General features: G+C 39.8%; 1 protein-coding gene across 2 annotated transcripts in view; it reads left to right on the top strand.

Annotated features, from left to right (window-relative positions):
- Positions 1–26,927, top strand: part of eml4 (EMAP like 4) — a 110,069-nt gene that overhangs the window by 44,498 nt on the left and 38,644 nt on the right. For both annotated transcript variants that reach the window (XM_088933567.1, XM_088933566.1), the window contains exons 2-4: positions 12,609–12,791; positions 22,847–22,976; positions 24,803–25,012. In XM_088933567.1, coding sequence (XP_088789693.1) covers positions 12,609–12,791; positions 22,847–22,976; positions 24,803–25,012 — 523 coding nt within the window. The remainder of the gene's footprint in view (positions 1–12,608; positions 12,792–22,846; positions 22,977–24,802; positions 25,013–26,927) is intronic.

Genomic DNA, 26,927 nt, shown 5'->3' with positions numbered 1-26,927 from the left:
ACTTCACATGTGACCTGCGTTTCCCTCCTGTAAATTTGATCTGAAGCAAAGTTTTGTGGATGAATGTTAAGTGCTATGGATGTTCAAGGAGAGCGGCCCCGTGCATAGGAGAACTCAAAGTCAGTTGTCAGTGTGCCAGACCGGGTTTGTGATGCCCAAGTTACTGCTGTGTTTAATTCTGCACGGACCCAAGTGAGAGGTAAACAGCTTCAGCTGAAGCCTAACTCAATTAATACCACGTCATCTATCATTATATCCCCAGATCTGTCAGACAGTGTGTATAGCTTGCTTTACAAATACTTGGCTTGGCAGAACAGATTAATGGCTTTAAACAAACATGTTGCTACAAGCATAAAACAATTTAAACTTCTCTTCGCATGAAGGGAGGAATCCGAGTGTTGCAGCAGGGCTATTTACAAAGGGTTCCTCGGGCTGTCTGCTCTTCCATAGGAATACAGACAATCTGGGAGACTGTCAACGCAATGCATTCTCTAGAGAACAATGCTTCTGGATATGGGTTGGCTTCATAGCTGGTGCACGCTGCTGCACTTCTCAGAGTATGTGCTACAGTATGCTGGGCGTGGCAGAGAGATACTGTAAGTAAAGATTTGGTGATTATGAAGATTGGCAGGACAAGACAAAGGAATAGTTTGTCTCCCCTGCCATGTCTGCTCAGTGGTAGAGAGAATGTCAGTTGATGTGAACTTAAACCCCTATTCTTAGGCACTCTTGAGATTTTCTAGCAAGGATCATCAAAGCCTTGTAAGATGCACTTCCCCTGTTGTGTTTACTGTCCAGTGGCTGGTTTAGAACCAAGATATTCACAAAGTCTTTAAAATTCAGCTGTCTGGACATGATTCTTGAGTACTTGGATTTTGTCCTTTTTTCTGTCTTAAATTGAGCTGAAGGCATATAAATGCACTTTGCACTCATAGCCTTGCCCTCTCAGGCACTGATTAAGAGTCAATTCCCTATAACACACGTTCATCAGCCTCGCTACGCACAGACGGCTCAGGTTAGCCTCACAGTTGAGTCAGCAGAGGGTTAGCCTCTGACGAGCATGAAAGGAGTGATTGGAGTGTGTGTGAGGCTGAGTCAAAGTATCTTAATTGCTTACAGACATAAACGCACACACATCAAATCCTGTACGACTCTGTAGACAGCACTCTTTATTTAGTCTGGAAGATGTTCTTGTGCCGTTTTGCCCTAGATGCCTACCGTATCTAGTACAGTAACATTCATTATTGAAAACAGAATCTTTATATTTAGTTGGCCTTTACTATTTAATGCATTGGAATAGTGAGAGTTCTCTGAGAGTTTTCAGTTTATGCCTTGTAAAAGACAGAGTAAGCCTGGAGTCTGTGCATATACTGTATATTATGTTCATGCATGTTAATGCAAAGCACACTGGGCTGCTTGGTGACTGACAGATTAAAAGCAGCAGAAATAGGATCATGATTATAGGGAGCAGAGACAAGGGGATGCATTCCACATAGAGACCTGTCATTGTGTGTGAAGAAAGACAGTGATGAAAGCTCTTGTCAATGCTTTTCTCTGCTCCATTCAGTGTTAGAGACCTGAAAATATCAGTGTGAAGTGGAAGATGCTGATAATGTAATTGAAAATCTTGATTTAGGGTGTTGTATGCACTGAATTCTGTAATGGTATGATGTATACACTGTGTGTACTGAATTTATTTTATTTTATTTTATTTGAGATCTGGTTTAATTGGTACTCTTTCAGTTCTGACTTTTTTTCTTAGCTTGGGTAGACTCCTAAGCCATTTCCAAAGAAATAGGTATAATCACAAAGCAAACATACCTGGGAGTTTCTCTCTGAGCAACTGTCTATGTTTGCTGTGCTTCTTAGCTGACAGAAATAGGAGTGAACTCAGCTCATGCTCTTTGAAATATGATGCATACTCTCTTACAAATCTGATTAAGCACCAATGGTCAAAGTTATTTTTTTATGTGGCAGTGAAATAAAATATGAATATGTAATATTAATTTACTAATAATAATACAAGATATTATAATAATAAACATCTTATATTCCTCCAGCTTTTGTTTAACTGTAGTTTTTTGACAAGGTCTACTATTTTATTAATTCTACATGAAGGTCATACAGTACATCTCAAGAGAGCACAGAACTCAAAACAACAATGATTTGTACAACCATTCCTTTCTGTATAGAAAACAATGGGAGCAAGAAATTAGCGCAGTTAATAATTATTTATTCTCAATTTTGCCTGACAAGATGGCGTTCCATAGTTTCCTGTCTAACTTGGACCGGTTTCAAATGTCAGTAAATGAATAATTTACTGACACAATAACTGTGCATTGTCCTCAATGTGTTTATTGGATGCCTGACTTTAGACTAACAATGTGTTGTTTGCCTTGGAACAGTAGGCAGGTGATTGTTTAAAAGTAAAACTTCCTGCCAATTAATTTTGTGGTCTTAAAAATTGATAGAAAAATGTCACCTCCCTGTAAACATATACCCCCACATAAATCAGATATGCATAAAAGTAAATGTTGTTTTTCTCTTTTTGGCAATGCATCTTTTAGCAGATAATTACTGTCTAGGTCCTTGTTGGGTTTCTGAGACAGTAAGAAATCAAAGAGAATTAATAAACAGCACAGAGGCTATGTTTCAGTGCTGTGCAGGCAAACGTTGGAGACGATTTTCACAAATTTACTTTTATTGGTGCTGTTGATGCTTTTAAAGTGTATAGATTACTAAACTGAATTTTCTGCTCAGGCTGTGCTTGCACCACAGAGGGTGGAATTAATGTATTGCTTGTATGCCAACTAGTATGCCATGTTTAGTGCAGGGAATTTGCTAAGATATGACACTGGTGACTAGAACTGTAGAATCCACCAATTGTTTTCCTTTAAAGTCATTTTTGGTACTTTGAATGATGCAACACTTAGTTGGTGGGAGATGGGACTGTAGGAAGCACAGAACTGGACAAAATCATTAACATTGAGGGAGACAGAAGTGTAAGACTTTGTTGCTAGTTCCTTTCTGCAGAGCTTGTCTTTGGAAAGAATAAAAGCTGGAACTATCTGGAATTAATATAGCTGTTGGGTTTGAGATAGAAAACTGTCGTCTCTGGAGCTGTAGTAAACCAGACCAGGCCAGGCCAGGCAGGGAGCACCAGAGGTCAGTGAGTTCATGCTGGTGGGGCTGACCCAGGGGACCTGGCCTGTCAGTGAGTCACTGTACTGCATTGCTCCAGCCTGTTCACAGACAAACCTCAGGGGCAAGGAAGAGAAGGAAGTGGCATTTCTACTTTGAAGTACGGCTTTTTCATTTCATGATCCAGCGTAACGAATGGTAGTTAATGTATGTGCCGGAAGACCAGTTTGGAGCTCATGATTATTCTTGGAGCTGGATGAGCGTGTTTTTTTTTTATTGAGCTACTTCATCTCAGGGATCTCATGGGGCTCCAAGACAGAGCTATTTCAAATGTGCTTATCTCACTGGAGAAATTCCAGTCCTCTTGATTGGAACCCCTGCACCCACTTCCTTCTCTTCACTTTTATAATCTGTGGTAAACGAAACTCTTGTAATTATCTCTGCAACACAGAAATTACTATGTGGTGTGTTTTGAAAGCATCAATAAGTGAATAATCACATGTATAATTGATGGTTAAAATCTGGAAAGGAACTTGAAAGTGACTTAACTCGTAAAAGCACTTGCAGTGTTATATATAATGTACACAATACATAGATAATCTCTATATTGTAGATTAAAATCTAGGCTATGTTATTAGCCACCTGTGACTGGGGGTCCTGTGGTTGGGTGAGCTTGAGTTGGTTTACTCACTCCTTTGTGCAGGATTTGCTCAGCTTGCTGTATTAACAAAAGCCCCTCAGATTTGCCAGGAGCCTGTGAGATAGTAGTGATGTCAGTGAGAGACTGATCGTTCACCCAGCCAGTGCTAACTCTCCTGTAATGTGCTGGGGCATTGGCTGTATGTCCAATGACAAGCAGCTCAACAGTGGACACAAGATCAGAATCTCAAAGGTCGAATGTCTGTCATCCTGTGATGGGTCAGGATTTGCCGAGGCACCTCAAGTTGATTGGTTAATTTCGATTACAGAGGGTAAATGAAAATAAAAAAAAGAAGTTGGAAGAAATTCTCACTTCTGTATAAAATAAGATGTTGAACTCTTATTTACAGTATACAGGATGGAGGGCATGAGAGCTCCAAGAATAACCAGGCTGTGTGTCAAAGTAACACTTGCCCAGGTAGGAGGCAAAAAATGTCAGGACCTCTGACCTCTGCAGTGCAGCGCAATTAGATCCATGCTGGCACGGAGAGGTTTGCGCTGCTGTTAGAAACAAACATTGACACCCGGTTATAAGAATGGATCTGTACTGAGAAACAATGAAAGAATTATGCAGACTTCTCTAAGAAATCAGGAACAAATATCACACACATTTAATGTTTGCAAACAGTATTTACATGATAATATGGGTCTTAATTTACCACAACCTCTCCAGGAAGGTGATTAGCTCTATAGTGTGTGACAAGAAAGTGGGAACTCTGTGAACACTTTAGTAAAACATTTTAAATTAAAATAGTTTGGAGTGTTGTTAGCTGACCTGACCTTTTTCATTCTTGATGTTCAATAAGTATTCACTAGAATACACTATAGCGTGAAAGAGTGAAAATAACCCTTTATCTAAAGAGAAATTCAACCGAACATTCTACTGTAATCTTCAAGATCTGATAAAGAATTTGGACAAATATAGTGAAAAATATGGTCCCTGTGAAATTGAGTATATGCCTTCTTGTTTCACCTAAGGATTTTGAGTAATTGAGAATACATTAATTTGGAGTTTAGAAGCAGATGTACAGTACCAGCAGTGACCTAGTCCTGCACTGATAACTGCAATTTATTGCCTGGTTCCTGTTTAATGGTTTCCTGGTGAAGCTGACCAACTGAATTAAGGGCCCTCTTTTAAATGCTCTGTTATTGACTCCTTTCCTTTGCTTCCTGTCTGCTCTTTTACTTTGCAGAGCAGATGAAAATGACATTTTTACTAACTTCCTTATTACTATAATGGATATCAATTCTTTCATTAATGAACCCATGCTGACTCCAGTCAGTCTGTCTCTCCAAGCATACTGTATCTGCAGATTAGTGAGAATGGATGTCATGCCAGACCGCTAAACAAATGAGACAGAACAGTACCTTACTCTTCTATGGCAGTCTTCATCTTTGTAAAAATGCTTGAATGCTTACTGGGTTGCACATGTTTGAAAAGAAGGAAGAGACTTTTGAAAAGTATATGACATTGCTGTAGGCCTGCCATGCGTTTAGTTAAGACTGATTTCTCTGCATTTAATACCCTTTAATGCAGTAGCAATGTGCAAAGAAAAGGCACAGCTTAAATGCAAATATTCTAATTTATTTGTTTAGGAATTGTACCTTTTTACTATGCTAGCTTTGTAATGGTTCCTGTTTAAGGTATCAGTATGTTTATATGTGACATTGAATGACAACATCCACTGTTACATGGCTTTTTATGGCTCCTTTATAGTCACCCCATCTGATCAGAAGCTGTGCATGAATTGTGATGCTGCTGTTCCAGCAGTGTGTATTGTTGCTTTTATAGCAGATGTACACAATTCACTTTGCACTTTTTGTCGAGAAGCCTTTCAGCTATAGACGTCCCTAGGATCAGAATAGAGTACAATGACAAGCCAGGTTTCATTCTCATGTGGTTGCCAGCTCTCATTCTTTATTATATTAAAAAGTTTCTTTGAAGCACAGTTATTGAATAGTCAGGGAGAATGAGTATTGGATTATGAAACACATCAGAGACTGTTTTCTAGCCCCCATTTGCCTTTATTTCAGTTTAAGATGTGATGAAGAAGCCCTGCCCTAGTTTAAGTACAGAATGCCTTTTGGATCTTAGAAAAGCTGGGTTTTATAAAAGTTAACATTCCCAACCCCTCACAGGGTGGGATGTACTGTAACACTTTAAGTGCAGAGAAGAGGAACATTGATTGTGACAAGTGGTATTTTTTTTAGTTCAGCAGTGCCTTCCCTATCCTGCCTCGTATTTTCTCCTAACAATGACTGCCCTCACAATGCGAAAACTCTGCAGCTGAATTAGCGGAAGGAGGTGAAAGCCGGTGGAATGTGGCAGGTCATTGAGAAATGTGACAAGTCAAAGTGCTTCCCTTCCTCTCAGCCTGCAAGTGTGTTGGCTGAGAGTTTACAAAAGGGCTGGTGTTAAAAAGCTCTAGCTCCAGGTTCAGAGCCAGAGCAGGGGCAGGGGTGGGGGGAGGACAGGTTGTGTTACAAACCAGATTTGAAACAGTATTCTCATTACTTTGCAGCTGCTGCTGTCCTCTGCTGAACATACGCTGCTAAAAAGGTGATTCTCATATTTACATATTTGAAATGCTCTGCACTCCATTTGCTGTGTAGTATATGCAATCCCTTGCTGGTTCAATGGTCACGAAAAACATTTGGTGTGTATATATACCCAGTTGCAGCCCATACATCTTGATTCTCCTACAAAGGTAAAAATCCTTAGAGATTATATTGTTGAAATTTGTTTTGAGAATTTTGTTTCCCCTTGCATGTGTTTGGCATTCCTCTTTCGCTTTCTCACCCAATCGAGTCCTGATGGAACTTAGTTTGCCCTGCAGCGGGATCCCTGGAGTTTAATGGGACATCAGAACATTGAAACTTCCAGCAGTAGTGGCAGACTTCCAGACAATACCCATGGGCTAAAACACACTGGAAACATTAGGCTGCTCTCTGACTGGCAAAATGTTTCTCCACTGCTGAACATCTTTCATAGCTAGTAGTTGCCAGGTAGTTTCTATATTGTTAGGGAAGCTTGATGGCTTATTTGAGAAGTTGAAAGAAAGGCTTCCATTTCCAGGGACTGAACCTGCAATATGTTTGTCCATATCTCACACTTGTATTTGAATTCCGGCCTCAAACGTCTTGGTTTAATCCTTACCAAAACAAGAAAGTGTTTATTATGTGTCTCAAAGGCTTCTGTGAAAGGTTGTTGTACTGCACAATTCCATTGAAAACCTGCCTGTATGTTTCCACTTCCATTGTACGATTATCATTGATAATCTTTTTGATGAAAAGTCTCACTTGCAGATAGATATATCAAAATGTCCTGCTGTCTTCAACTGTGTTATAGTGGTATTTGGTATAACTGTGATGTTTCTTGTATAATATTGCCTTCTGCATTGTTTAGACTACATGTGTTAACAGCCTATAGCTTTCTTCCTTGATTGCAGTCAGGTGGTGAAAGCAGTACAATATTACCCTTAATTGTTTGTCTCTGATCTAAACATTTTGCCGGACTGGTCATGTGTTAGTACCAGAATGTGTTCAATTGTTCTTTTGTTATAATTAACTCTGCTGTCTTAGATTTGAAGAACAATTTTAAAATTTGTCACATGCAGGATAAAGCTTTTTGATGTTTGAAGGTGCTTACAGCACTCAGTAGGCAATACTGTTCTAGCTCACCTTTTTCTAGATTAATGTCATGTGTAACATAATAGATAGTTTTAAAGTCTATGTGTGGACACAGTACTCAGTATGTACATTATAAATTCCTTTCAGTATGATAAACATTGGGAGACATTAACTTGGATACCGAATGGATTGTCTCTTTTCCTTTTATGTGACTGGTTTTGTTCAGCTGTGGTATTGAATTTAAAACCTGAATTTTGTATTCTTGATAAACAAGTCCTGCTTCTGATACTGGGCACTGCCCTCTGGCATAAGAGGTGTGGTGAAGTCTGTCTTTCTATCTCTCGTTTGCAAGGTGACCTTGGTTTACTGACAGAGAAGGAAATGGGAGATCACTGTTTAAACAAATGAAAGGCACTTCAGATCTCTTTTGCTAATAGAATAGTCTGCTTTGTTTGCTGTGGGTGTGTCATGCCCTTTAGCGAATGTAGTTTAAATTTTAAACCAGATGAAAAGTATGTGTGTACAGTAGTCTACCATTTTTGCTTCCTTTCATAAAGTTTCTATGCTCCTGTTGTTATTGAAATTGTTTATGCTTTGAGAAGACATATATTTCAAATGTGATATACTGTAGATAATCTTTGGATATAACTAGAGCTACCTAATCTAAAGTAAATTTCAAACTATCCTGTTGATTATAATTTAATTGCAGTTTTAATAACTTTAGTAATTAAATTGAACTAAGAATTTAAGCAAATGTTTCGAAAGACATTTATATCCAGGTACTGTTTTTTTATTGCAATGGATTGGTTTAATCTCAGGTGGAAGGAACTTTAGAGCATAAGATCAATAATAGTTGTGTTTTAGTTTTGCTTAGGTAGGATTCAAAAGTACTTGAAGGCCTGTTTCTGTGCCCACTAATACAAAGACCTTGTAAATGAGTTATTCAGTAGTGATGAATCTGTGCTTAGACAGAATTCAGTTTTTCTATTTTTTATCAAGATCCCTTGACGCTATCAGAGATACCGTTTGTCCTAAGAGGATAATCATTACAGTGCTTCTCTTATGTGTATTTGCGAATGTTTTCAACACGTTTTAAAGAATGGTTCAGTGAGAAACAAGCTAAAGGTTTTGCAGACAAGTGGGATGGAATTTGATAACATCTATGCTGATTAAGCAAAGCAGACAATTTTTCAAACCGTCCCTTAGGCACAGTGCTGTCAGAGAAGAGACACAATTACATGCTGTTACAGACAGCATGTGATTCCCACTCATTGGTATATGGAGCTCAGTTTTCACAGTTGATGTATTGCAGTGGTGGAGTGTTAAACTTGGAGAAGGCGGAGAATTTTAAAAGTTGCCAAACTGAAATGAACTTTCATTAATTCAGAAGGAGTAGTACTCTAAGACACTGGTTATCAGCCCTGGCCCTAGAGTACCCATATTTCTTATGATGGTTTTCATCCCAACTGAGCTCCTAGTTACAGATGCTGATTGGATCATTTAAAATGAATTACTTGTTGAACCGGCCTTTTTTTCTGCACTCAGTCATTGGTTTCAAAAGCACGCTTCTGTGTGTATGCTCTTGCCAAGAATGTAGGAAATGGTACTCTGTTCATTCTCTCTTTAACTTGATTATTAAATTGTAGTTCCCTTGTTGCAGTCTAAGTAGCTCTTAATGGGTGCTGTGCTGTCCAGACAGGTGGAAAGGAGACTGTATCACACACTTCCAAAGCATTCTCTGTTCTCCATCTGCCCAGTTGTTTAAATTTCAGAGCCCTAAATAAAGGGAAGTTCAGCAGCCCAGAGATTGGCTCAGGATTGATGCCAAATCCTAACCCCATCGAACATTTTAAGAGCTGTTTAAAAAATATACAAGCTAATCAAACAACTAGTTCAGTTAAGAGGATTAATTAACCAACTGGAACAAAAAGCAGAACTCCTTCAGAAACCAGCCTGAGAACTGCAGCTGTAAATGAGCAAAATAAGAAACAGTTACAGTCAGTACAACCCTTCCTGAGATTCTGTTTCCTACTTGGTAACAACAGCAGGGGTTCACTAATTCCTGGCCTCATTAGAAAGCATTCTAAGAGTGTGGCTCACCTATTCCATTATAAACACATCTAGGGTATTAATAAAAAGTATATCAGGTTGTTTTTAGTGTTTGCCTTATACTTCAGTTTATCCTGCTTATGAGAAAGGATATTGGCAGGGAACACACAGGAAGCTAAGGAGTGTTTCACTTCAGTCCCTAATACAGCCTGTTAAAATGATTTAAAAAATACTAAACAACAAGCTGGAAGGGAAAAGAGTGAAATGATATCCTTAAATGTTTTATTTTTCTCTTTCGCTCTCTCTGCAATACTGAAGAGTCTGTCTCACCCTACTCCCCCTTCCTCCTTGTATCCCCATATTCATTGCCCCCCATCTCGTCTCGTGCTGGGTGTCTGGCAGCCTGCCTGTACTCCATGCTGCTTCAGGGCTGAGTGGTGGTTCTTTTTTCATCAGCCTCCGAATTCTCCCTCCCACAGAATGCCTTCTGCATTCAGAGGTACTGTAGCTTCTTCCAATTGTCTCACAAGAGGCATGCGGATTTAAAAGAGTCTGGCCACAGTAGCATTTAATCTTAAGATTTTAGTACAGTAAAACCTTATTTTTTCTGTCTTAAACATTTAGAAGTATTTCTTTAAAGGAGCAACACAGTGTAAGGTGCTCACATGCACTTGATAAAGACACCTGATAAGGTGCTACTGAAGTGCTTAATTTTCAATCTAAATGTGCAAATAAACATCACACTCTCGTATTTTATAGTAGCCTCTCCAGAACCTATCCCGACAAGCAACGGGCACAAGGCAGGGTCTACAGGGTCAGGGTCAATGCAGACAGACAAAAACTCAGATACAGTATGCACACACATACCAGGGCCAATTTTACCCAGAAACCAGAGCACCCGGAGGAAACCAAGGCAAGCAAATGCAGGGAGAGCATACAGACTCCACAGAGTTAGCACCCCAGGTCCGAAATTGAACCCAGGGCCCCAGCACTGCTAGGCAGCAATGCTAATCACAGAGCCACCATTCTGCCTTATAATGTAAATGTAATCAGTGGATAACTGTTTCTGCATTTCCAGAAAGCTGTATTTTCTGAGGTGAAACATATTCCTTCATAGAGCTCTACCATTAACAAGCATAAAACTCAAGACCCTCTACTCTAATTGAAAACTAAGGTTCCCAACCACTTCAACAAGTACATTATTTTGCATTCATCTAGCAATCAGAATGTAAACCACAATTTCACTTGGCAAGATTCAGAAATCCAGCTATTAGTCAGAGTATTTCTGAGTGATATTTTTTGTATTCTTGCTTTGCTATGGCAGTGACATTTGTGCAAAAGTAGTGACTCTCTACTCGAACAATTTTCTGAAAGAAGGGAATTTTCTCTCAGACTCCTGAAGTGTTCTGTTTTAGCTGTTAAACCCAAATTGAGGTCAAATTTCCATAGCACCCACACTGAACTGTGCTGTAATTCAGAATAGCTCTCTCTATCTTGTCACGTTTGACAGCAGGCAGTTAATGGCCCTTTTTAAAAGCTAACTGCGGTAATTTACCACAGCAATTTTTTCTGGTTTCCAACACTTATTCCACCATTATGCTCTGCTTTTTCCAAAAATGAATACTGTATATAGTGAAAGTGTGTGGCTTTTCATTTAGAGAAGGAAAACATTCACATTTTTACCTTCTGTGCACAGGCTATTCCTTAAAATAATTTTAAAATCATTTTGATTTAATTCATTGCTTTCGGAAAACTGAGGTTACAATAAGGAAATTGTTCACTGCAGATCAGTTCTATGTAATATGAATAATGTCCTTGTTTGACGTAATACTTTCTGTTATTACTGTATTCCATTTGTTCTGTAAGAAGAACAGTTGCTTAACAATGTACAGAAGTTCAGGTGGGTAGCTGTGTCAGCATGCGTAGGCTGCAAAGGAACAAGTAATAGGTTTATTCCATGCTGAAAAGAGAAGAAAGAAAACACAACGTTTCAGCTGTGGAGTCTTATTCAGGTATGACACTTTTTCACTCTTTTCAGCATGGAATAAACCTATTACTTGTTCCTTTGCTTAACAGTGTTGGTGAACTTGATGCTCTGAGCAGACATACAGTATAAGCGGTTGGCCATTCAGTAAGTACATTAGTGTGATGTTTGGCTTGTCTCTTAAATGACAGCATTACTCTTTTCACAGCTAAGTAACATGATTGGTAAACCAAAACTTTTTTCTCTTTAACCTTTCCCTAATACAAATAAAAGAAAACACACAAACTTCCACAACATGACAATTTTCTTTTTTTTATGCAAACTAAACAGTTCTATACACATATAATTCCAGTGTGGCTCTGTTACTGATTTTTTTTTTAAATTATTTTCATTTTTTTTTAAGTTAAAAAGGTGTGGTGTGAACACGGAAAGGAAATTTGACTTTAAGATCTATTTTTTTGTTGGCCTGTGGATTCTTTCATGTGGTGGTTTTCAGTATGGTTAGAACCAATTTCAAGTGCCTCACGGATTGTACACTGACTCAGTGTTTGTGTAATTAGGAAAGGTCAAAGAGTGCTTAATGATGCAGAAAGGCCTGCTGAGGGCAGAGAGGCCTTTTCCTTTTTGTTTCATAAGTGTTTTAACTTTCCCCACAAAAGTGTCCTGTTGCTTGACTCATGAGTTTTCTGTAGTACCTCTAGTAAGTCTCTTAGACTCTTTCCTGTAGTTGAAAATATCTTTGAGGTGTGTATTTATTGCTATAGAGTTGCATATTACTATTTCTCACCAGTGTACTCTAGAGCTGTGGCCACACAAACAGTAAGTAAAAGTGAAGATGGGGCTCTGTGGTGGCCCACTAAAATGTACACGGGCCATCTCCTTAATATTTTCCAGTGCCAGACATGCCCCATAAGAAATTAGCTGGGGCAGCAATAGTGCATCATGGAACGGTCTTCTGTACTTTCTAAAATGCCTTTTTTTCTGTAGTTTAGCAACACCATTAAGAAAGTGAAATACAGCCGACTGAGCGCACGTTTCTCTCCCTGCCTCTTGCACATGCCTGTGTCACTGTACTTTGTACCCTCTTTCTCCTTCTCCCCTGCAGATGACAGTATCTCAGGTGCCAGTGCCTCTGACGTGCAGGATCGGCTGTCCTCGCTGGAGCTGCGCGTGCAGCAGCAGGAAGATGAGATCACGGTGCTGAAGGCGGCTCTGGCCGACGTCCTGCGGCGCCTCGCTCTGTCTGAGGACACGGCTGCCGCCATGAGGAAACTGCCGCCCAGCAAAGGTACTTTCACACAGCGGCTTCTCAGGTGTTCTGAGTAGCACAACACAGAGTGTCAAACAAAGAGAAGGCGTTGTGTCCACTTTAGTCATTTGGGTGCTACTGTAGTAGATGAACGATTAATGGGACACATGTTCGTGAAGGATCCAGGTAACTACCTTCAGGAATGTTCTCAAAGACGGTTTTCCAAACTCATACATCAGAAAGACCACCGAAACTAAAATTATTCTGCAGCTAGGATCACACCTTCTCCCTTCCCTTAACGACAGACTACTGTTCTTTTAAATTTTCTCCATTCATTGGAAGTTTCATTTCACACCTCTCTGCACCCATTCTGACTTCACACCTCTTGATTGGCCTCTCTTTCTGTCCCCTGCTCCCGCCTCTCACTCCTCCTCCCTCCCAACCTTTGTTCTCCCGCTACTTTACCTTTGCCTACTGCCCTGTCTCTCTCACACCTGAAGAAGGCTCCACGGCCGAAACGTTGTGTTCTCTTTCTTCTTTTTTTCAGCATGGAATAAACCTATTACTTGTTCCTATGTGGCAAGGAAGCTTGTTTCAGACAACCACAAACTTTTGTGCAAAGAAGCTCCCTGAAGCTTACATTGTTAAATACAGACAGCCTGTAGGTATACCATAAAAAATGTATTTGCTTTCTACCCTGGTTCTTCCATTCACAGTTCTGAAAGTTCCCCCCCCGTCACCTTTTCACTGCGGACACAATTACAGCAGCAGCAGTAGCACTGTATTATTTCTGAGTAGAGTAAAGGCACATACTGTAAAACCTCTGAAAAACCATTAAAATGACAGTGAGTCCATCCAAACCTATTACCCAATAAATCGGAAAGCTTGTGTTTTAAGACTTGCGAGCACCGCATGCAGTAATCTGAACACTACATTTTGAATTTTCACTCAATAAATTGTAAATTGTATGAATTTAATTGTACTGAAGAAATGAAAATGTTGGCAAGGAAGGTTTTCCTTGTTCAATCTGTGTTTATCTTCACTGTATTCTGCCATCTCACTGCAGCTTGTTTCTAGGCCTGAGCGTGGTGTGAAGGGAACGCTGAGGGTCAGTGTGAGTAATGTATGTCTGGTCTGTGATGCTCCTCTAATATGGGACTGTTTCAGCTCTGGTCATAGCCTTTCAATTAGAGTAGAAAGCATTGTTCCCCTTTGTATTCATAGACAAGGCAGTGGGTTGGCTGCCTAATGGAGTTTAATGGAATTGTGTTGGGAAATAGCTTTATGCTCTGCACAAATTTGAAGAGTCATTATGTAATGGATTATAAATCCATGAATCGTAGACCTTAGTTTGAAAATCATCAAACAGTGGTTGTTCAAAGACACTTTTTTAGCATGAAATTTTTCAGCCCCCGCCCCAACACATGTGTATCTTTATACGTGATTTAAAATTAACTGCTAATTAATTTATGTCATATACATAAAGAAAACATCCTTTTCTAAAGTTACGACTTAATTAACAATTAACTTGTGAAAAATCCGGGTAAATAAAGGAGTGGCCTATTTCTTCTAAATGGTCAAAGCAGCAGATGTTACCTTTTCTGATATGGTTAACTTCCTGCACCTTGTCTCCCTGAAAGGCTCTGATGTGTTTGTGAACATCAGCTGAACTGTGAGACCTGATTGCAGCAGGCAAATATTTAACAAGATGTTAACAAACCAGAACTCAATCAGGCTCCATTGAACATCAGAGGGGAGTCTTAATGAAGTCTTCAACTCCCAGTACTCTGTAGAGAGCTGACAGTAGTGTACCACTGTGTCTTTGTCTGAGACTGATGCTGATGAGGCAGAGTAAGCAACCTTTTTTCCACAGTACTGAGTCTGTGCGGAGTAAGATGCCTAGGCACGTGTGCTGTTTTTATTTACATTTTATTACTGCTGTGCAGCTTGCGCAGACAGGGCTTGGATACCATGTGAAATAACAGCGTAAACCTGGAATTTCTTGTTTAGAGTAGGAGCTGGACCAAGGCGTAATCAGAAAGGGCACATAAAAACCTGACCCTGTTCAGCCTGCAGCCTCTGCGGTATTGAGCCATGGCACATTAGCAGGGGCTACCAGAAACAGCAGTGTTGAGGTACAGGTATATTCAAGACTGAGGTGAATATATCCTCTGAAATGGAGCAGCATGTTTTTCCTTATTAACTTTAGAGAGACTAATAGGTGACTTTGGCTGCAGTACTGTAGGTCCTCCTAGGCAAGAGCTAATTTTTTATGATATCAGCCTATTACATGAAATATGTATTGGAAAATATGAGCAGGTTATGAGATATTGTATGTTCAGATGTTCAAATTATTAATTGGACTTGCACAATCTCGGCTTCCCTAAAGACCTCCCTTAATTCAGTTGGGGAAGTAATTTCTCACCTGTCGACCTGGTCTGCTCATGTAGAATGGCTGGAACAGATCACCTAGATACTGTAGGTGCAGTACTTTAATAGTGGCAGTTGTTTAAGTTTAGTGTTTTACTTAGCATTTTAGTATTTTACTTATTTTACTTTAACCTTTTTTTTACTTACATTTAATTCTTTAAAAAATTCCAAATATATTTGACACTATATGTAGTTTCTCCATCAATGGTTTTAAGGCGTTAGTTACACACATCTGTGCACAAGATGCTACACTTAAGTACAGTATTTCAAGACTATGGGACAACTATAAAAGCATGAAACTTTTTTTCACACAGTGTATTTGCTATGGGTTGTTTAGTAGAACTTGTAGTGGAACTATAAATACACAGTTAAAGCACAGGCAATGAAAAATATGTGATGTGTACTCTCCTGTGGCCTAGTTTCAGGGTCAGTATAAATATAATGCCTACTTGTCGTCACAATGCTGCTGTTTACACTCCAGACATGGAGACTCTTTCAATATGTATGGTCTGTGAACAATTTTGCAATCCAGCCTTGACTCCTGGTATTAAATTTTTCCATTTGCTGAAGAGCTTTACCTGTTTTTGGTTATGCTAAATGGTTGTAATAGTTGTGGAAATAGTCAAAGCCATTTGCTTCAAATTGTCATTAACACCATACTGAACATGCCAGCACTCTTCTAGGGTTCAAACTGGAAACAAATAGCAGAGAATCTCTGGAATTGTTTAACATTTTTTTTGGTTGGTTTTAAGTTAAGAGCATTTCTATTTTTTATTTTATTGATTTTTTTCAATTTCAAGGCATAGCAGAACTACCTGTGTTTGAAGGTTTTTAATTTATGTTTGAATTTTTAAAATAGCTTCACGAGTGACAATTATTATCATCATCAGATACAGTCAGGATCAAAGAGATTAGGGCAAGAATGCTTCATCAGTTAACCTATTCTTGCTTACATTGTAACACTGACACAGCAGAAAGAGTTGTTGTAATACCCTCTAACCTTTCTGTACTTTTCTAAGAATAAAAAGAGAATTTTTTATTTTCCAAATCAAACATACTTTTTAGAGTTTCAAATGCAATGAGCAGGAGGGCCCATTGTACAGTAGGGTTGTAACTTGAAGTTCTTTTCTTTCCTTAACCATCACTCAGAGATTGGAGTTTCTTCTACTCTACTGTAAAAGAAGCTGAAGTAGAGTTGGCTGCTTGAAATTGTGTAGTGCAGGGCCAGTACAGGACAGATTTTAGTACATTTCATTTTAGTGCAGGACATTCTTAAACTCTCAAAAGAATATGCATAGTCTCTGCCCTCATCAACTCTGACATTGCAATACAAATACTAATATTTTACACTAAACAAATCACATCAGTTATCATATTATATACAATCAGCATTAAACTGGGAACTAAACTGTACACCTTTTGAAGAAGTAGTTTGATAAACATTAAGACTTACATGTGCAGTCCAGGGCTAGGGAAAGCCTAAGAATCCCATATGTATAAAAATTTTTTAAAATTTTGCAACTATTATTCCAGTTACTTTGTTCTATCATGACCGTGGGGATAGCATTAAGTTGTTCATAGTTGATGCTGTCCATTTACATTTGCTCTTCTTCCTTGGTGTCAAGAGTAAATCTTTACTTGGTTCAGCTGCAGTTTAGCCATTTCTCCACCTTTCCTTACACTGCTGTCCTCCACACAGTATCTTCAGGTACCACAAAATGGTTAAAAAGCATAAATAGCAGAGAGAACTGCCCTGCCAAGTCTGAGGTGAATACCTCCATTCAACACAGGCCACTGATTGGGCCGTATTGGTAAAAAGACCTCCTCCATCACTGGCTTATTAAGCCAGTTGTCATGCAGCTTCCCTCTGGATGCTAGCCCACATTGTCATGCACCCAACAATAGGTCTTAGCTCTGTCTTTCTCACCTCACTGGGCTGGCTCTGTACTTGACAGGCACCACAAGACACAGGCCAGGAAATCTGAGAGGTTCTTTGTTGGAGAGTTTCGTTACAGTGGGCTTGTCTTTGACAGCAGTCGGATGTTTTTGGCAGGAGTCTGCATCATGCAACAGCATGTTTTCTGCTTCTCTGTCCCATTGTGCTGTTACACAACCCCTTGAAAAATAAGTGATTGTGTGATAGCCATTTCAATTTCAGTTATTTATGAAAAATAGTGAGGATACAAGATATTTTGTTTTTTGACAAACGCTTTATAAAGCATACATTACAGTACAGACTCATTAACTGAAATTAGTACAGTTGCTGATGTTAATTAAAAGTCATAATTCTTCTAAAGGTTGATATAAAATATCATCACTGTTTTACTATTCTTGTATAATTAATATAAACAGGTGATTTTGTTACAGTGTACCCTTTGGGCTAGCCCCAAGCAGGTCACACTCACAGTTTTATCTGTCTTTCTATCTCATTAATGACATCACTCTGAGCTAATTCTGTCATTGCCATTATAATCTTGAGCAACATAATCCATCAGGTGGCTTTACCACAAAGCTGGGTGTTATTCAACAGTGCCCGCTGAAAGGCTCACTCAGCCTTGTCATGGTTATTAGTTCAAAGATGTCAGACACCATGACTCAATGGGCAGTACTGTGGTCACTCGCATAATTACTCGTGAAAAACTCAAGATCTGGTTCAAAGGAGGATTCCTGGCCTTCAGTTGATTGAGAATGTTTTCATTGAAGGCGCCTTCTTCCTGTCCTGTACTGTAGTGTGGCGCCTGTTCTCTGTTGCTTAGGCAGTTGGCTGGCCTTCAGCCCCTTTGTAGGACATCACTGGCAAGCATCTGAAGCTCACGCCATGGGCCTCAGGCTTTCCTGTTTGTTAAACTGCCAGCGCTATGGAGGTTGACAGATACCTCATTGTAAATGGTCAACAGCATGCTGGGTTTCAGCAGGACTCGCTGCCAGACTCTGTTTACAGATTATCAAGTGGAGCAGATGAAAGCAGGCTTCTTCTCTTGATTGTTTGTGCTGTCTGTTAATGGAGCATGAACACTGAAAGTTCAGTAACGCTTATTTCAAGAGGTACTGTGTGAAACCTGAACTGTAGTTCCACAACTGTTTCAAAGGTCTGTGCACACTGACAAAAACATCTTTTGAAGATTTTTACTCCAGTCCCTTTTTCCCCCCAAAGCCATAAACTTCCAAAGCCATAAAAGAGAGGGGGATACTCCTTTCTAGTTAGTTCACGTAACAAATAAAATGATCTTAAATAAGTAATGAATTAAAGAAATAATACAAAATGTGGAGAAAATCATTCCCTCAAGATTTATGAAGACGCTTTATGAATATAATAATATTCATAGAATATTATGGAGTTATGGATTGGATAATGTTTTGTTCAAAACAATTCTAGAAATGTACTGTGAAGTGTAATGAAAGCCTCAAGATGGTGAATAACAAAAGATAATCAGTAGTAGCATGCATTATCTTATTTAAGGTCCGACAACCAATGAAACAAGGTTAAGGTTGTAACAGTTAATCCAAATGCAACAGTTGGATATCTCCAACACAAACTGGCCTCTTCCAAATGCATAGTATGAAAATCTGCCATTTGGTGTGTCCTCCATAAATGGTCATGTTGCAAGGAAGAAACCTTTTTTTACGAATATGACAAGTAATAGAATAATATATATCACAACATATGTCTGTAATGTTTTGTGTTTGTTTTGTATATTTTGTATGGGTCCTAGGGGACTTGTTAAGATACTGTAGTGGGGGATCATGAACTCCAACATGTACCAGGACATTTTGGCCAAAAACCTGGTTTTGACTGCCAAGAAGCTCAAGCTTGGCTGAAAATGGGCATTCCAGCATGACAATGATCTGAAGCATACGTCCAAGTTGACTTGCACACAAACTGCACACAAAATTAATGTTCTCAATGGCCATCTTGATCTCCAGACCTTAATCCAAATGAACATTTGTGGTTCATACTAAAGAAAAGCGATTCACCCATCAAAACCAAACAGTTAGAATGACCCAGAGTGATTCGGCCTGGAGGAATGATCAAAATTCCTCTCTCAGAAGTGCCAGAACCTCATCAGAACCTCACCACAGGAGATGTCTCAAGTTTAGTACAATCTGTGTCAGGGGTGATTTACAAAACACTAACTACAGTGTATAAATAAATGTGTTTTTGTGTTTACTGGACTTAATTTGTGACAGATATGGCTTTACTCTGTGTAAAAGCTATGAAAATTACAATATATTATTTTAGTTTTTTTTCAAGCAAAAACATAATTCAGTCAAATACATGTTTTTGTTATATGTTAATTTTTGTTCCAATTTCAACAGGGTATGTATAAATCTGGATTACATTCTGACCTTACGAAATGTCATTGGCAAATCCATATTGCATTATATCTAAATGATCTGCCTTAAATTTAAAAATGTTGGCATCAATAAATGTTTGTACACTATACTGTACATCTGTTCTTTGCCTTTAACCTGGCTATGAATTAAATTATCTCTCAGGGGGAGAAACTAGTATTCTCAGGTATTCTGTAAGAACACCACACCTGACTTCATTTAACAATAATTAAAAAGACCAAAAACATTTAAAATTGGAAGGCACAGGATTCTAAAGATTTCAGGTTTCCTTATCCCACTGGCATGGGCGCACACCATTCTCTTAATTGTGAACAGCTGGAGCCAGCATTCAGACAAGCATTAGTGAGAGGTTCAGGCTGAAAAGAGGTCAGGATTAGTTTACCACGGATGATGTTTCTTCAGCAATTTGAGCAGCCCACGTGAACCTCATGATCCAGAGAAACAGACAGTCTTATGATTGGGGCTGGGGAGGCAGGGGTACATTTGTCACAGTAATAGTGGATAAGTTGACCAGTGTGGCAGCAGGCACAGAGCAGTGGTTGAGAGTGGTTTTCAGGAGAGGGGATTAACGTGTGCTGAGTTACCCAGGCTAGAGTTCTCCTTCAGCGTGTTGGAACAGGAGGTGCACTGCAGAAATTCCTCCACGGTCCTCAACACTGCCTCCCCATTCCCACCACAGGGGGCTATATTTTGCAGCAATCGGGGGAAGCACAGACCTGTAATTATTTTATCCAGTTCAGTCTGGTTGTTTGGTGGCTTAATTGTTTCACCTGGATTATATACATATAGAACACAGGCTACTTCTGCACAAGCATCATGGGATATGAGGAGGAAGGCCGGGTCAGGCATGAATTTTGGATAGTCAACCTTCAAAGGGTTTGTGAGTCATGTCTGTATTTTTTCAATTTGTTTTACTGGTGTTATATGAGACTTAGGTATTTTCTTTTTTTTATTCTGTTGTTTGTTCATTTCAAATGGCTTATACCCCTGATTTCCAGATGTTTTTTTTTCCCTGTGTGGTGTAGGATTGTCAGAAATGAATGAAGACCAACACATAACAGCCCTCTCCCTGAGGGAGTCTGTGTGTCTGTTAACAGGCCTTGCCTGAGAACATCAGAAATCTTCAGCAGCTTTTGTTCTGTAGTGCAAAAATACAGTTTAGTGCCATTTTCTTAATTTAGTTAATTGCCATTTATTCATCGTGCTCAACTTTTATTAATACGTTTTTGGAAGTTTCCAAGGCTGCTCTCTCCTTCTGCTCAGTACCTCATAGTGGATATCCCTACTCTGCTTGGATGACCCAGGCATTCTTGTTTTTGAAAATCATATGTCTCTCAGTCCGCCTGATCCCACTTCTGAGGGTAGGGGGATGCAGTAGCATCAGGCAGCCTGGTAAATCCAGCATGGGGGAGAGGCTTCACGGAGGCCATGCTTTAGCACCAGCAGTAATAACTAGGTCATTTCACTTCTCTCAGGTTTTGTGGGGCCATTGCATCGGCCTGCCTAGCAAAGAGGGTAGGCTGTCTGTGCCAGGCTCATAGCAGGCAGTGTCAGCTGGAAGCACTAAGGGGTTTAATGCACAAAGAAGATGCCAAATAAGAAGATGCTTTATTGCGTCAAAAGGATTTCTTCAGAGACGGATGCTGTTGCAGCAAATCTGCCTTCTCTCTTTCCCTCCGTGTTCTGATAGCTGGGGTTGGAAAGATAGCAGCAGGATCCAGCAAGAAGCAAGAGGATGCTGTGAGACATGAAGGGCAATGAGGAGGGTTATCCTGAGTGTGTTTTCGAGGCAGGGTGTAATGGGCTGTGAAGCAGGTCCATGCGTTTAGAGACACCAGCTCCTCCAGCTGAAGATTGCCAAGATCTGTGAATTTGGTCATGCGTGATGCATTGCTTTCTTTGCTCACAATAAAGTTCTGTGGTATGCTTTCAGAATGATTTTATTTTCCCGGTGAGTGTTTTATCTGCACAGATATTTTGGTCTTATAGGAAATGCTTATTATTGCAGCAACGCCCAGTGGAAGGATGTATCCTGGAGCCAAGACCATGCTTTTAGCTCTTTACCACAGCTTCATATTATTTCTCTAGCAAGACACTGATTTGATATTCACATTATGGAACGATGCTATAAAAGGCCGTTAAAAGCATTTGGTTTGACTCGGCTTTTACTGGTAGTCATCATTTTGCTGCCTCTGCTAATGAACTATAAATCAATTACCTCTGGTGCCTGCTCCAGGTTCCTTTAATCTGTTCTCTTTTATCCAATTAAAATGTCTGAGGGGGCGGCAGTGTGGATTCAGGCTACAATTAATCCCCCTTTGTCCTCCTTTGCCTCCATGTTCTTCTCTCCCCCCTCATACAGTATAATCCCCTCAGAATTGTAGATTTTTTTTACATACTACATGTGTTTTCAGCACAGAATGTGTCAAATTATGCAGCAGTAACCCTTTCATGAAAAACAGTATTAATTATTAAAAATGGAAACCAAAGGCAGTTTCAATAATTTTCATCGGTAGTAAATGGCTTTTTTTTTTACTAGACTTTTTTTTTCTGTAACTACTGAAAAAGGAAAATTTTATTATAGCAGAATGTCATGTTTTCGGAAAATAAAAGACAGGAGCCTGGAGAAAATAAAGCAGAATTACTGCTGCAATTACTGAATTACTGTTGTTGCATTTTTAGTGAGGAGATAAATATCATTTTGCAAAATCAGCTAAATTGTTTTCAGTGATCAGCTGCATTTATTTATTTGGCATGTGTTATTTTTTTCATGGGTTCTGCTGCAGATTGTTTGATAAACTGAGTAAACCTCATTCCTCTTTCTCGATGCTCCTTACCATGACTGCAGTCTATCTTTCTCATTTTCCACCCTTTTTCTTCTCGTACTGCTCTCACCTTCCATTCTCCCACTACAAAGCCCTGTCCAATGTCTGTCTTGTTTTGTTCTCTATTCACATTGCTCCTCAACCCCAACAGTGTGTTGAAATAATGGAACCCTAACCCTAAGGCACACATAGACGCTAAGAGGAGCTGTATTAAAGAACATGAAGAAAGAGGCATTCCTTCTCAGTCTTAAGACATAACACAAAAGATTGTTGGAGTTTTGAACTAGTTAACCAGCTATGCTTGTTGTTAGCTACTAGCAATCAAACACACTAGTTGGCCCTGAATGGCCATCTCTCATGTGTAAGCCTTTTATGTTATTACTTTTTCACATTTTCTTTTTACTTTCAAAACATATGTATATCCTGTATAACTATTCCACTGTTGTTCCCCACTCTCTCTGACTCGTTGTCTCTCTCTGTCCACAGGTCAGAACCCTCTCCGAGAGGCGTTTTCCATGTCCTGCATCGCCAATGGCAGCTCCTCCAGCCGCAAACCCAGTCACAGCTCCTCTGTGTCCGTGGCCAGGAAAGAAACACTCTCCTCCGCTGCTAAAAGGTACAGGCTGTTCATTGAGTGTCCCACGCCATCACACAGCACCCTGTTCTGCCTCCCACACTTGAGAATCTGTTCACCACTCTGCTGATTTTCACCAACTGTACAGTATGTTATTTTAAAACTGTTTGTGCAAAGTAGAAGGCTTTGAATTTTAGTGACTATTCTTTTTTTTCATTGGTTTTATTTTTTAAGTTATATTTAGAATTTGACCAAACTTACTTTGATGAATTTACAGTATGGAGACCACTTTTAATTATATCACATATATGTTACTTTGCCACCATTTCAGACAGAGCTGTCTGAGGGAAATCTGGCGACAGTGCTTAGGATGTGGCACTCTTCCACACATGTAAACTTTACAGAAACCTTTATTCTATAGTATGTCACATGTTTCCCTCAAGATTCATGTTTATTCATTGGAATATTGAGACAATGCAAAAAATACAGGAAAGAGTTAAAAAGTGCCTTCACAAATGGCTAGCTTTCAGCTGAAAATTCCTTTAAATTATTTTCATGGCTTTGGCTATTCTAAGACTTCTCTTGTTACTTACCTGAAATGTAATATGTTTGGTGCTCAATATCTCAACAATTCTGCAGTTGTGCATTTAGGGTCTGTTGAATATCACCAAGTTTTAGATTAATTTCACACATTGTAGGTGGCCTGGACCAGCTGTCTTATATCACATTTATTGTAATGGAAATTACATGAAAAGCACAGTACTGGGCCTTAATAAATAGCACAATTCTCAAAATTTCATGAATCTCAAAATTCTCAAATAGTGTTGATTGTGTTTAAACTCTTTTGCCTACATGGTTTAAGAAGTGACATGAATAATCAGGACTCTGGCTTTTAATTGTTACTGACCACCTTCCCCTTATAAATCAACTTTACTCAGGTGCACCTCTTAGAGTTTCATGCTATCAGGTCCATTACTGGCAAGATGGATCTTCACAATTACTTGTCTCTTAACAAACCTCCACAGATTTTACAGCACAGTTGCACATTTGTAAAGCCTTCCTACAAAATAAACATTTGGCTTTCAGAATGTGGAGTCATCTGTTCTGATAAATGACTCTTGGAAGCTGCTGTTTACACAGAGCTTATTTTTTTAAATGTTGCATAAGCGATGATTGGAAAGCTGTATTTCTATATCCATTTCATTGTCCGCTTGTGTGCTTAATGGCATCTGAATGTAAGGAAAAGAAACCACAAATGCATTCATTAAAGCTGAAAGTTGAAGTAGCGGAGGAGGTGGAGGTGAATTAGGGAGGAGAATAGATGACAGGATAGAGTATGTCACACTGTAAAAGAGACAGAGAGACAACCCTTAGGATTTGAATATTGTCAAGTAATCTTTTTCCCCTTGAAACCTGGTTCCAAAAGCTGAATTTCTGTGAATCAGAGGTAGGTATTTTTCGAGTGGTCATTAACACCTGAATGTAGGTGTATGATGTGTGGAATGTTCACAGCATCCTAAAATAAATGGGGAACAATTAGGACTGCCAGATTGGATAGATCAATCGATCAATTGATTGATTGATTGTGTGCCAGCCTGTGCTGTCCAACCAAGCAACATCACCATCCAGTCTGCCCTCTTCCCCCCATCCTCCTCCAATTCAAAGGTTCCTGAAGCTCTCAGGAACCAGCCTATCTGAAACAGGAACTTCTGAAACAGGTTGGTTCGGGGGTTGTCTGCAGTTTCTCAGCAGCTCTTGATGAGCCTACGGGTGTCTGCCTTTGGTCTTTGTTTTTTTCCTTTTGTTCTGTTTTTTTTACTTGGAGGGAGGGGTCCTGGACCCCAGTTTGACACCTTGTTGTTTTGCAGTGGTACAGAGAAAAAGAAGGACAAGCCACTGATGGAGGGCATAAAGGAGAAGGAGGAGTCGCAGGCCAGTGAGAAAGCACCGGCCAGCCCCTGCGGCCAGCCTGCGCTGCCCAACCAAGCGCCATCACCAACCAGTCACCCCTCTTCCCCCCATCCTTCCCAAACGCAAAGGCACACCCAAGAAAACAAGAGCTCGGCTCCCATCAAAAGGTTCCTCAAGCTCTCAGGACTGTGCCAGCCCATGTCAAGGGGAAAAGGGCTGTAATGCTTCAGGAGGAGATCCTTCACCACCCGCCTCCCCCTGTTCTCCATTGAATGCACTTCACTCTGTGATCTTTAGGCTTCAGATCCATTGGCTTCATTTCTAACAAAAGCAAACCAAAAGGAAGGTCATGACAGGCAGATCCTAACCAATGAAGCTCCGTGATGACCACCCTCTGGCAGAGTGATTTTCAAGCTTGCAATGAGTTTCATTTGTTCATTACTCATCATAACCTCCTGCTTTCATGCAGTTTTAAACAGTGACTGCATGACTCCGCACAAAGAGACCTCTAATCCTGTGTGGGAGAGGTTCTGATGAAAGAAGCTCATGATTAACATGTTTGGGTAGTAAAGTTTTCTGACTAGGCTATTATTAAAATATCAAGTGGTGATCGACGACTCCATTGCTCCACATGCACTGCACAGATTTCATCTCCCATCAGCTGCGGTTGCCAGATATAAATTCCCTTGCAGATGCACACATAATGCTTAGCATGCACACCATTAAAGGTAATCTAAAGCATGAAAGAATACCGGCAGGGTGAATACCAATTCCACATTATCCACAATGTAGATGATTTTTAATTGAAAACAGATGCATGTGTTTTTGCTTAGTAGAGAGACATTAACGGTATTTCTGGTACCTATTTTATCACAATAGGATTCATTTTGCAAACCACCTGTGAGCTTTAGAGAGCAATTTAGAAATTCTGAGCATTTTGAATGCTTTTTAGGATTATTAAAAATGCACTTTTATGCGTCTGCAGAGCTGCTCTATATTAGTTGGCAGATTATTAATTTATCTGTCACATGTGCCAAACATGACAGGGATCCAGCACATCGAACTATATTCAGTGTATTCAATAGGCCATCCAAATCAGGATTAATCCCAGAACCCAAGAGCTGCAGTAAGAGGAAGCAGCGGTAAGCACCATGCCACTGAGCCACCCTCCTTCTAGAATAAATCTGAACCACTCCTGTTATATCTTCACTAATGCCTTAAGAGGATGAACTTGCCAGATTATTTAGAATTCCTAAAAATGTGTCAGATAATGATTACTACGATGGCTGAAATCCAGTATGACGTTCATAGCCATAGTTAAGCATCAGTTTTCCTGCTTTGTTTTCCAGCAAATTTTTCACATCTGTGCCATGTGAAACACAGTGCCTTGTCATCAGCATATCCTATTTAGTCATTTCACTCCGGCAACTACACCTCGCACTGTCTTTACAGTCACTGAAATGCTCTTGCCCTTTTCACCTGTGCCCGGGGCTGAGGTTCACAGGATTGCAAAACTGCAGCGAGTCATCAGCATTGCTGACATCACCTCCTCATTCCACAGTGCGTTCCAGAAAGGCCCATTACATCATCCCCGCTCAGTATTCAATTCTAGGCTTCACACTGCCACCACTCAGAGCTGACCTGGGCCAGTGTCGGCCTGTAATCATTTCAGCTCCCGGCACCAGGACGATGGGTCTGCTTCTGTCTTTCAATCACAAGCTTGTCTTTGAAGAGTAAGCATCTGAGAGTATTCCAATTAGAGTGCTCTTTCTTATGCTTCCTCTGACGGAAAGTGGAAAAAAATCATCTTTATGCCACTTTCACACACATTGCACAGGACTCTCAGTAGCACAAAGAATTATTCATATTTTCACCTCATTCATCATTTTAAACCAGCTGCCACTTCCCACTGACTCTCCCAATCCCCATTCTGAAGCATTACAGCCTGAACCCTGGAAGTACAGTTTCTTTGCTGGAAATAACCTGTTTTGGCTTTGTGGTCACTGTGGTCTGGATCAGTTCTTTCCATTCCTGTCTGCGCCATCCTTCCAGTGTCTTTCAATACCGCCACAGTCTCTTTAT

Source organism: Atractosteus spatula, chromosome 15 (assembly GCF_055471065.1).
Source record: "Atractosteus spatula isolate fAtrSpa1 chromosome 15, fAtrSpa1.hap1, whole genome shotgun sequence".
NCBI classification, from domain to species: domain Eukaryota; kingdom Metazoa; phylum Chordata; class Actinopteri; order Semionotiformes; family Lepisosteidae; genus Atractosteus; species Atractosteus spatula.
The sequence above is the reverse complement of the archived record's forward strand: the minus strand, read 5'-3'. Positions and strand labels throughout refer to the sequence as shown.